This window comes from Haliotis cracherodii, unplaced genomic scaffold (genome assembly GCF_022045235.1).
Source record: "Haliotis cracherodii isolate W230 unplaced genomic scaffold, xgHalCrac1.p SCAF_37, whole genome shotgun sequence".
Lineage (NCBI taxonomy): Eukaryota > Metazoa > Mollusca > Gastropoda > Lepetellida > Haliotidae > Haliotis > Haliotis cracherodii.
In genome coordinates this window covers 1,006,088-1,019,077 of record NW_027266294.1, presented here as the reverse complement: position 1 = coordinate 1,019,077, position 12,990 = coordinate 1,006,088, and the positions used below count along the sequence as shown (strand labels likewise).

Sequence of the window (12,990 nt, the reverse complement as noted above, 5' to 3'; positions counted from 1 at the left end):
TGTCAGTGGTAGTGACGCCAGCTGTAGGCGCTACCATTGGAGAGATGTCACTGGTAGTGTCGGCGGCTGTAGGCGCTACCATTGGAGAGATGTCACTGGCAGTGTCGGTGGCTGTAGGCGCTACCATTGGAGAGATGTCACTGGCAGTGTCGCAGGCTGTAGGCGCTACCATTGGAGAGATGTCATTGGCAGTGTCGGCGGCTAAAGGCGCTACCATTGGAACGATGTCACTGGCAGTGTCGGCGGCTGAAGGTGCTACCATTGGAGATATGTCACTGGCAGTGTCGGCGGCTGTAGGCGCTACCATTGGAGAGATGTCACTGGTAGTGTCGGCGGCTGTAGACGCTACCATTGGAGAGATGTCACTGGCAGTGTCGGCGGCTGTAGGCGCTACCTTTGGGGAGATGTCATTGGCAGTGTCGGCGGCTGTAGGCGCTACCATTGGAGAGATGTCACTGGCAGTGTCGGCGGCTGTAGGCGCTACCATTGGAGAGATGTCACTGGCAGTGTCGGCGGCTGTAGGCGCTACCTTTGGAGAGATGTCACTGGCAGTGTCGCCTGTCATGTGATGGACTCTTTTAACATTTTCAGTTTTATGTGTCAACAGAAATCCCCTGGTCGGATAAGATGCGAATCTCACGACCTGATTGTATGATCGTTGTAGTTTGGGTCCACTGACATCATGACTTGGCGAATCCACACGGACATACTATCACTGTGTTGTCAGTGAGAAGACTATCACTGTTTTGTAGGACAGAAAGAGACATATTTGAACGTATACATACACTCGTGAGTGGTTGTTACAAAGGGTCAAATATCATATGTCCAATTGTCATGATGTCCATACGTACAAATACTGTGATTGCCAAAATTCCCAATCGGCGGTATGTGTTGACAATGCTTCTAAGGTAGCACAAAAGATTTGTCAGCGAAATTGAGGCTTGAAGTTATCTTATCAAGGACGAGAAACCTACGATTGTCAATAGCCTGGGAGCTGTGCCCAAGTCTGGCCCTAACGATATACGTTTGATCCACGACTGCAGCAGACCTGCTGGAGAAAGTGTCAATGCCTAAGTGAGTACCAATCATGTGACTTATGATAGTATAGACAAAGCTGTAGACCTGCTCCCTAGAAACGGATATATGGCAAAGAATGACCTTAAAAATGCTTACAGCAGTGTCCCCATCCATCCAAACTGTTATGATGCTCACGGCTTAATGTTAAAGTTCGAGGGGCATAACGTATATGGTAGATACTAGGCTACCTTTCGGAGCAGCTAAAAGCCCAGAAATATTTCAAAGACTCAGCTCTAGTATTACCCGTTTGCTGAATCGTAGGGGGCTTGGCTCTGATCACAGCTGCAACTAAATCTGAGTGTGAAATAGCTGCACAGTGCCTAAAAGAATTCATTGAAAGTCTTTGGTTTATGATAAACTATGATAAGAATGTGCCCCCAACCCACATCGTGGTATTCTTAGGAATCGAGATCTACAGCATATATACGTCGATTATAAGACCGTCCCAGTAGTAATGGTGACATAACAAATCATACACAATTGACAAACAAAAGTATGTATATCCACTGGAAATTACTGAGATACATTCCAGAGATGGAGGGCCGACAAGGTTTATTTCCTTCAGAAGTGTCATTGTGCGGGGGGCCATATCCTACACCACGGGACCTGACTTGGTTGTGGTTCAGGAAAATTTGACAGCAAATTGCTACATGAATCAACTTCTCCAACCTCCGGTTGCGCACGTTCGGCCGCTAACGTGTTTCCCGCTGGCTCACACTAACCCATGGATAAATCGTAACAATCCTCATTGGCGGCCTTAACACCACCTACAAACATCAGAAACCAAAGCAAGTGGGGTAAACCCTTAACTTTGATATCTATTTGTGTGGTTTTGCCAACCTTACGACTTTTGACATGTCTGTGAAATGATTTACATGTCGGACACTCAGCGCCTTAATCGCAGTAATATGGCTAACATGACTAAAGTTGAGGAGATTGTTAAAGCTTCTGAGAAAAGACTTTCCAGAGCTAATTCGAAATACAAAAGATGAAATTCAGGAATCTATTGACTCTTTAAAACTGGATGTTTCTGACATGAAAGAAAATGTGAGAGGAATTAAACATGACGTTGCGAATCACGATAGCGAAATCAGGACACTACGTGGGGAGCTATCAGCCGAAAGAAGCCGTCGTTTTCAGTTAGAGAAACAGGTTACCCTTAAGGAGTCCATGACAGAAAACCAAACTTGCTCATCTATGGAATTCCGGAATCCCCGGAAGAAAATACAGAAGGGGTTGTTCAGGTATTCCTCGTCGATGAACTAAAATTCTCACAAGCCCGAGTAGATGACATATACTTAGAAGTGGTACATCGACCCTCTGTATCGGAGTATTAGAAGAAACACCGCCCTACATCCCCCGTAGCATTATTGCCTGATCGGGAAGCTGTCTATGGAGCCAGGAAACTACTACGAGAAACCGGGATAAGTATCCAAACTGACTTGCCAGACATTTTAAAGAAGAGACGAGCGATTCTGAGTAGGGAAGCGGCATCAATTCATGACGCGGATAACAAGATATGGACAAGGATAAGAGTTGTGTCAGCCGAAGTCATCCTGGAGACCAAAGATACCAAGGAACCAGGATCTTCCTGGCGCAAGGTTGACCAGTAGGTAGTGTAACACTAACAGGATGCGAACACGTTATGACTCTCTCTGTTTACATATAACTCACTGCTGATAATATTTGCCCACACACAGTAAATAAGTAAATGAATGGTTGGTCTTTTTTCACGGCATATAAAAACTGTAGAATTTGTAACATTTTGGGGGAGTAATTTATTTTCCAGAGTCAACATTTTGACAGATTGTTAAATGTCCAGTTGGGTTCGAAAGATAGGTTTCTACACAGGCAAAATGTTGGACACTCAATGTGTTGAGTTGTACTCGTCGACCTCCTGGCTATTTATAACATGCACGCGCAATGCGAGAGCAGTAGGGTCAACGAGTGCAAACACGTGTTGCCCAGATTGATTCTCGCAGTTTTGTGGCAACGACAACACTTTATTTTGTGGTGACTGTCAGTGTATATTCGTGAGGACTTTTGGAATTACTTATTCACCGGCACAATATGTAAGTAGCATCGTGAAACAATTTAACTATTGCCTGCTTGCTTTAACCCGCTTCTTCATATTGAGTACTATATGCATGTGATATATGTGCTTGCAGCCATGTTTACGCATGTGTAATGTATATGTGTGTTTATTTACGGGTATATGTATATGGGCGTGTATGGCCATGTAGGTATGCTAATGTAGGTGTATATGGATAAATGTATTTATTATGACTACCCTGCTAATCCATTGGAAGGTAGCTTCCTTCTCCATCTCAAAAGTCAGAGCTCATGGCAACAAGGGATATTTATTTATTCAAAACATAAAACTCATTCCAGTTGGTACATGCCTATATTTCAAGAGAAAGAGGGATTAATAATACATGGGAGTAAATGAGAAAATACATATAGCCTCAGCTAATTGTAGAGGCCTAGCCACAAAGACCAAAAGAAAAGAAGTCATGAATTTATATTGAAAAAAGAAATCCTCTATCATTTGTTTGCAAGATTTTCAAATTTCCAAAGATAATGAAAATCTTATGAAAAATGAATGGGAACCTGATGGTGTTATTGCACTGTACAAGTCAAATGCACGAGGTGTAGCAATCCTCTTCAACAACAATTTTGAATATAAAATACACAAGACTTGTGTTGACTATAATGGTAATTATATTATTTTAGACATTGCGGTAGATGGTATAAAGTTTACGCTCACCACAGTGTATGGCCCAAACTCCGATCACCCCTCATTTTACTAAAACATCATTTGCAAAAAATTTGATGATACGGATAATGACTCTTTAGTAATATGTGGAGATTGGAACTTTGTCCTTGATCCTTCAATAGACTTACAAAACTATGAAAATATCAACAATCCTAATGCAAGAAAATAAGTCTTAGATAAAATGATTGAATTATTAAACCTACATGTAATAGATGCATGGAGAGAACTACATCCAATCAACAATACATTTACTTGGTGGATATTGGAAGCTCAATACATCATAACTACGAAAAGATGAATATGCAGCAATGGTAATAAATATTCTAAACGAAACTAAACGTGAATACGCTGATCCTAAATATGATAATGAAGAAATTAAAAATATCCCTGAAGAAACTTTAGATCTTACAATTACTGATTCTCTATTCTTAGAGACATTTTGATGAAAGCTACACACTTGAAAAAAGTAAAAGAGAAAAAATATAAAGAAATAGAAAACGATATATTGGAATTAGAAACACAAGTAAGGAACGACTTTCAAAACGTTAGCGAAACATTGTTATCCAAACTGTCAGAACGGAAATCTGAGCTCGAAACAATTAAAGAAGAAGATGAAAAGAGAGGAATTCAAATACACAATAGAATACAGTGGTATAACGGAGGGGAGAAACCAACTAATTACTTTTGCCACTTAGAAAACAGGAACTATACGAATAAACTTAACAATACTATTGTTACTGATAAAGGTGAGGGAATAACAGATGGTTTTTTTATGGAAAATTATACAAGTCGACAGACGATATTGACGCTGAAGGTTTAGTTTGTTTAAAAGACATAACCACTTTAAATAACAATCTTTCAGAAGAACTAGATGAAGAAATAAATATTAACGAGATAGCTGCTGCTATTAAGTCAATGAAAATAATAAGAGCCCGGGACTTGATGGTTTTCCTCTCGAATTTTTCAAATATTTTTGAAAAATATCAACATTTGGATTTATCGCTATATAAAGGACTCTTTCAAAAACAACTCTTTGAGTTGAACAATGAACAGCGGAGTTATAACATGCATTCCAAAACCAAATAAAGAGGTTTTTTAAAAAAAATGGAGGCCCATTTCTCTTTTGAATGCCTTATATAAGAGTATTAGCACTTAGGATAGGATAAAAAAAGACACTGGATCTCCTTATCAACGATAACCAGACAGGATTTATACCAGGTAGGCGTGTAAGCAAAAACATTAGACTCCTATATGACATCATCTTCGAAACAAAAAGATTAAAGAAGAAAGGCCTATTATTATTAATTGATTTCGAAAAAGCCTTTGACACAGTTTCTAAGCGATTCATTGTGAAGGTTTTAGATAAATTCGGTTTTGGAACTTTGGTAAATATCCTGATCTCAAACTCTACTTCTTGTGTCATACAAAACAATCACTTGTCTTCATTTTTCAGCAACTAGAGAGGATGTAGACAAGGAGATCCGATTTCCCCATACTTGTTTCTATTCATCGCAGAAATACTAGGCATAATGATAAGAAATTATACAAATAAAAAAGGTATAGTCCTTGGAGAAATAGGTCAATATGCCGATGACACTGAACTATTTTTGGATGGCTCAGCAACGACTCTAAATGAAACAGTAAATACACTGAGTAAGTTCTATAGAATGTCTGGCTTACAAATAGACACAGACAAAACTAAAGCTGTACGGGGAATTAAACTAAATGCTGATTTGATAAACCTTTGGGTTATCAACACTAGAAAATGACTGGAAACAATTAGAAGAATTATTTCAAACTGGCGTAAACGCAACTTGACATTAATAGGGAAAATAACCACAATAAAACCTTGGCTTTGTCAACTATAGTTCATATATTAACTGCTTTACCAAATCCCCCAAAAGAATTTATAAAAGAATTAAACAGCATTTTTTCAATTTCAATGGAAAAGGAAAGAAAGACATAATAAAAAGAGTAAACCTAGTTCGAAAATATGAAGATGGTGGCCTTAGAATGGTTGATATTACAACCATTATTTACTCACTTAAGGTATCGTGTATCAAACGATATATTTTCAAACCAAACAGCTCCCCTCTTTCAGGCTTTCCCTTACAAGATATCTTCCGTTTGGGCGGTAATATTCAAAAACACTTCAATATCTCAAACCCATTTTGGAAAGACACATTAGACGCTTGGAACAAATACAAAAAAACGCATAACGTAAAAACGAAAATAAAGGAAAACGATGTTAATGAAATTTTAAAGCAACCATTGTGGTACAATCATTAATATAAATTTCAGGATTTCATTATTAGAAATTGGTACACAAGGGGTATTTGCCATATAACGGATTTATGTGACTCGAACAGCTTTATTCCATTCCCTGTGCTGATAATGTATGGAAAAAAGGTACTTTATTGGACTATAACCTATTGCTCTTAAACATCCCGAAGCCATGGAAAGATCTTGTGAGTGAGTGAGTGAGTATGGTTTTACGCCGCTTTTAGCAATATTCCAGCAATATCACGGCGGGGGACACCAGAAATGGGCTTCACGCATTGTACCCTTGTTGGGAATCGAACCTGGGTCTTCGGCGTGACGAGCGAACGCTTTAACTACTAGGCTACCCGACCGCCCCGGAAACATCTTGTGCATGATTCAAATAATCTAAACACAATGCATGGCTTGTTTTACTTAATACAAGCAAAGGTTCTAAGATATTTTATGGCAACTTTATTTCATCATCTAACTTTCCAGAAATTTGTGAGAAGTGGGAACGAGAATTTAACAATCAAATTAATTGGAAATATCTATTTTTACAATATAGAAAATCTGCAATTGATATCAAATTATTAGAATTCAAATTCAAATTTCTACACAAAATTATATACACCAAAAAGAATTGTTAATGATGAACTTGGTTGACAACAGCCTTTGCAAAAAGAAACGGAACAATTATCTCTTTCACTACAAAATGGAGTTTAATGGAGAAAACCATAACGCAGGTGGATTAGCTTCCTTAATCAATATCTCTTACAATTTTACAAAGTATGAAAGGTGAACCTTCTGTCATATCACTTCCTGTACATCTTTCTCATTATAATTAACATGTAATTGATGCCTCTTATGCTACGATGACTAGGTACCCTCTGGAATGAATAAAAACAATTTCGAAAAAAAACTTCAACCTCACCTTCTTCCGATCATTGACAAACAGGGGCAGCTGTTTCAACAGGACAACGCTCCACCCCACACAGCTCGTGTCACGGTAGACTACCTTCATAATGCCAACATCAACGTCATGCCCTGGCCGTCGAGATCTCCAGATCTCAACCAAATTGAACACCTCTGGGATGAACGCGTTACATGCACTTATCCAGTCAGTGCCGAGGAGATGCAGAGCTATGATTCCTGCCTGGGGAAGTCACACGGGAAACTGAGTTCAACGCAAACTTTTCAATGCCCTTGTACAACGACAACATCCAACTATGGTACTCCAAGTTTGTATCTATGATATTAAATTAGATCTGTCGACTTTATTAGGTACAATAAATTTCCTAAAAATCTACCTTTCACCGAAGTGGTAGACGTCTGAGGCCTGCATCACTTCGTCTTTCCACCTACATTAAGCTGACACGCCGTGATATAACTTGAATACTGTAAAAAGCGTCGTTCAACCCAACTCACTCCCTCATTCACACACCATTGTAAGCTGTCAATATACATGTTTATGGAAAGGTCGTTATAAGTTGGACAACTTTTGTCTCATGCATTCATTTGACCTTCTATAAACAAAAACAACTTATGATATTCGGATCTCACTATAACTATGACCATGCTTTACATGCCATTGTCACTGGGCTGTCATGTGCAGATGAACTATACACTGTTGGGTCTTTTCTACTTGTTCACTTACACTCTTCATCCAATATTCCAACACAAATGTCCATCCTGAAACCATGTGCTTTAAGATTTATTATTCATCACATGCAGTGATGGAATCGTGTTGAAACCATATCATTTAAGGTTAAACATTATTGTTTGTTTGTTTGTTAATTAACGTTGCTCTCGGCAATATTCCAGTTATAAAACGGTGGTCTGGCGCAGACAAACCAGCAATTGACATCATAAGCATCGATCTACGCAGTTGGGATACAATGACATGCATCAACCAAGTAAGCGAGCTTGACCACCTGATCCCGTTAGGTGTCTCCTACGACAAAAATAGTCTCCACTTACGACAAATATGGGTTGCTGAAGACCTATTCTAACACGGATTTTCACGTGTGAGATTTAGTATTAATCACATGCAGTGATACAGTCGTGTTGAAACCATATACTATAAGATTTGTTATCAATCACATGCAGTATATTTTAATTGTTTGATAGGCATTACTTAGAAATTTACAAATGACAAAATAGACACAATTTATGGATAACAATTTCTTAATAATGGTTAAGGCGAAGATTCGGTATAAATCCCTATACTACTGTCAAACACGAGTGAATGTGTGAGTGAGCGAGTTGGGTTTAACGCCGCTTTTAACAGTATTCCGGTTATATCACAGAGTTTCAGCTTTATGTGGGGGGAAAGCCCGAAGTGATGCCAGTCTCATACGTTTACCACTCTGGTGCAGTCCACGAGCATGGGTGTGGTGCTGACAAACCTAGAAACATAATCGGGGCGAAGCAGGATTCGAACCCACAATCATAGGTTTCAACTGTAAAACTCTATTCTTGGAAAAACCCTTAAACCCTCTGGATGCCGAGTTGTTGTTTTTACGCTCATTTTTCCAAGATCTGAAAAGTTGAGGTTGTGCGAGAATTGCACTCACGTGGCACTGGATCTACCTCCTACCTACAATGATGCAGAGATGTAGAATATTACATCGGTTTGAAAAAAATGACACTACTAAGTGTTGTCTGAGAATTTATTCTGCATTAGAAAAACAGCTAATTTCGCCACTATTCAACGTACACTGATAAAAGTACTGTGCGACGATTTTTTTAATTTGGCTATTTTACAGAAACTGTGAGCGAACAAAATACTGCCTTATATCTGAACGCCATAAATATATATCAAATGGATTTGTATGCTTATGTATAACGTAATACATTCAATACAAAAAATAGCCTGCCGGAAATGACGAAAACGAAAACGGATTTTCCACTATGACGACAAAAGACAACACACGTTTTTTCCACTATGACGTCAAAAGACAACTTATTTCAGTGGCATTTAGAAGTTTGTGTGATGAAGTAAGCCACCAGATCCGCAGACTGCTCAAACACCACGCCAACATTGATAGAGTATTCCAGAGAGGCAGGACAATCCAGAACATCCTCAGTGCCAATGGCAAGCCCCCTACATCAATGAAAGAAGGCCCAGCTGGTGCCGTATATCACATACAATGTGACTGTGGCGATTCCTATGTAGGAGAAACATCCAGGCCCCTTCCCATTAGAATAAAAGAACACAAGACCTCAGTACACAAAAAGGACTCAAAATCAGCCCTCTCCGACCACACCCGAACCCACCCCGACCACAACATCCAGTGGAACAACATCAAGATCCTGGCCAACAATCAATCAGACTACAAAATCAGGAAACTCCTAGAAGCCATCGTCATCAAAAGGAACAGCCAGCAATGAACAGAGACCAAGGCTATTACATCCCGGCTGCTTACCATCACCTAATTGCTAAATCCCTTTGTCCATCCAATTAATCCAGTGGCTTCCATCATCTCTATCAGTCTGCTTGCTGACTCTGTGTCCATTAGTCATCCACTGGCTTCCAATTATCTCAATCAGCTCTCTGTGTCCATCAATCAATTTACTGTATACAATTTGATGTTAATAAGTATATATACCTATGTTGTTTAGCACTATCCATCACTTGCTTGATAAAGGTGTTAGGATCTACACCGAAAAGTCGCACTAATTGTAATAAAGAAGCTGTTCAACCATAGAAATCGTCTTACTTCGTCAAAAGACAACACACGTTACACACGTACACAGACAAAGGGACATGCGCTTTACTTAGCACAAGTTTATTGTAACTCAGGTCACTTGGTAAGAATTAGCTGTGGACAAGGACAATATATTTTGTTCACGAGGAAGCAAACTTTTGCATCACAAATATCGATATTGAAACTGTATACGTTTAGTTATAAACAAACCCTTAAGAAATGATGAAATCATACTTCATAAAAGAGGAAGTAAAAGCGAAATAGATGGCCCTATCTCACCTACAAGTTAGTCCTTAGATTCCAACATGTTCCTAATAGTGCAAGTGTAATTTGACTAATGTTGCACCATTATTAATGGAATAAATAGCCTTTTCATCAAATGTAATGAATTACTTACAAATGACACCATTCTATTTGACGCATGGCTGGTTTAATGGCATTGACAACGTCGGAGAAGGATAACACTGGTATTTTGATTAATATATATCTCCCCTGCTTTTCGTTCATGGTATGAACTAGATGTATAAAACGGAATTTGACGCTTTTTTGACACAACATAAAATAAACTACATAACATAAAAAACTTTTATCCATTTGTTAAAGTAATACATTCAGTTACAGTTTAAAAAAAATTTAAAACGGCTGTTCATGAACCTGTTTTTGTGGAATTACAATATTGACCAGGACACTCCAACACGTACAGGAATGCAGTACATGTTGCAGTTACATTTACATTTCCTTTTCTAACACCCGTCTAAACAACATATTGTATACGACACTGTAAACTTATCAATGTATTATGTAAACAATGTTCAAACAAACAGGAGATTATCAAAGGTTCATACATGTTGTGGTCAAAATCTACATATGATATCATATTGAACATTGATAAATATCCATAGTAAAAATAAATGTGTGAATAAAAATGTATAAAAGATATGCAAAATCTACATCATAATTAAAACTGTTAACAGCATGATACAATGATCGTGTGTACTTTCACTCAAGGGCTTCACCTCAAAGAAATACCAAATATGTACATCAATGTTGACGTATGACATCACTACCAGTGACCGACTTTTACAAAATGGCGTGTTCACTGACAACAGTACGCGGGAATTTACGAGGGAACTTTCCTTGATTCAGGGATCTTATTTACATAAATATGACATGTAAGTAATCAGAACAATTCTGACAATCTGTGTACTGTTATTTGTTGTTATAATTTTCATTGAAACCAAGAGAAATAGTAAGAAATTCTGATAAATATCGTTGTCCTTGTGCGTGATTTTTCGTCAGTCATGGCGTCACGCAAGGGGGGAGACTGTAACTATTTCTGAATTTATCAGTTCATTGCAATGTTTCTATTTCTAATGCCCTAATTCTTCCCACGTGTGGAAAATCTGAATTATGTTTTGTTTACATTTCAAACAAGTGCAGTTTTCCGAGCACATTCTAAACTATTCGAGGACAATCGGCGACGTTTTCACGTGATCACTGATGATTTAATAAAAAAAAGATACCCCAGATCACTGGTATGCGAAAATTACGAGGTACCTAATTTTCAGAGGTCATTTTCAGTTCTTTTATTTGGCCTAAAATGCCAGTGGATGAAATCGCAGAAAAGGAAACTTCCAACAGAATCCATAACTGTGAAGTGTATTTGTGTGCGTGAAGTCTGTTGAATTGTATTCGACTTCAAAGTGAGGGTTGAAGAGGAGGGACATATATGTCCCTCTGGCATCCAGGGGGTTAAACAATCCTACATAATACACACTGCTCATCCAAACCTCACCCACCCAAACACGCTCACACAAACCGAAACTTGTAACTTGTAAAACTCTTACAACTATTCTCTTCTTGAAAACATATCTAGCCTACCTCTGCCATGTTACGATAATTCTATGAAAACATTGCCATAACTTCAACGTTCAGTAATCCTTTATAAAATAGAAATATATTGACAAGGGAGCGTAGCGTAATAACAATAATTATTTTGGTGTTTATTCAGGCAGAATTTTACATTGGTTGGTGTGTCAGGTTACAATGTTTACAGTATTTTCGGTAATTCCCCAAACAGACGTGCGACATGACATGTCAGTGATGACAATCCAAACATGATGCAATGTAAAGAGCAACTTGTCTATTTGACCAACACTGCAACAAAATGGCAGTTAGAATGTCAGGCAAATTGATTTGATGCTTGGCTGAAGAACTGAAGTTATGCATAACTCGGCATTCACATGGCTTGTTGTATGCAAGTAGTTGTACGAGCTGAAGTTGAATACAACTCGGCATTCACGCGGCTTGTTGTATGCAAGTAGTTGTACGAGCTGAAGTTGAATACAACTCGGCATTCACATGGCTTGTTGTATGCAAGTAGTTGTACGAGCTGAAGTTGAATACAACTCGGCATTCACATGGCTTGTTGTATGCAAGTAGTTGTAAGGCTGAGGTGAATACAACTTGGCATTCACATGGCTTGTTGTATGCAAGTAGTTGTACGAGCTGAAGTTGAATACAACTCGGCATTCACATGGCTTGTTGTATGCAAGTTGTTGTACGAGCTGAAGTTGAATACAACTCGGCATTCCCACGGCGGCAAGTTGCATCCAGCTCGGATATCGCGAGTTCTGGCCAAAAGCTTTTGACTCACTACATTAACGCTGGAATCCTGGTTGCCGAATTAATTTTCAGACCCACAGTTTTGAAAATGAAATGCTGTGCGAGAATTGCGGTCGCGCGGAACTGGGCTAACCTCTGACTTTGTAGTTTAACGGAGGTGTATACTGTATTTAGTTGAATTTTCAAATCTATGGTGGAAAGGGAATGACTAAGAAAACTAAAATGCGAATATGGTATATATAGTCTTATATCCAAACAACATTACGACAGATATATAGAAAACGTACTTGCTTCGTGCGGCGAAAAAAAGGGTTTCCACTATGACGTCAAAACACAGGGGCGAAGCCAAATTAACTAAGAAAAAGGGGCATAACTCCGCAATGCTAAACTGTAAGCCATTGTAACTCCGTATCCGCCATGTCCGTGGCGAGGCTCTGCTATGGCTCAGGACAATAGATTCTTGTATGTTTGTGTCCATGTGTACCAAACATGTTCCCATACAGCTATCGATATTGATAACCACATCGGTCCTTTTCTCGGATA

At 38.7% G+C, this 12,990-nt stretch overlaps 2 protein-coding genes across 2 annotated transcripts; both read left to right on the top strand.

Moving 5' to 3' along the window:
* Positions 1 to 134: 134 nt before the first annotated feature.
* LOC139477881 (uncharacterized) lies at positions 135 to 569 on the top strand. Its single transcript, XM_071260312.1, has one exon. It carries the CDS (start codon positions 135 to 137, stop codon positions 567 to 569), a length of 435 nt encoding a protein of 144 aa, XP_071116413.1.
* An 8,456-nt stretch (positions 570 to 9,025) lies between these two features.
* LOC139477880 (uncharacterized) lies at positions 9,026 to 9,505 on the top strand. Its single transcript, XM_071260311.1, has one exon. It carries the CDS (start codon positions 9,026 to 9,028, stop codon positions 9,503 to 9,505), a length of 480 nt encoding a protein of 159 aa, XP_071116412.1.
* The last annotated feature ends 3,485 nt before the right edge of the window (positions 9,506 to 12,990 follow it).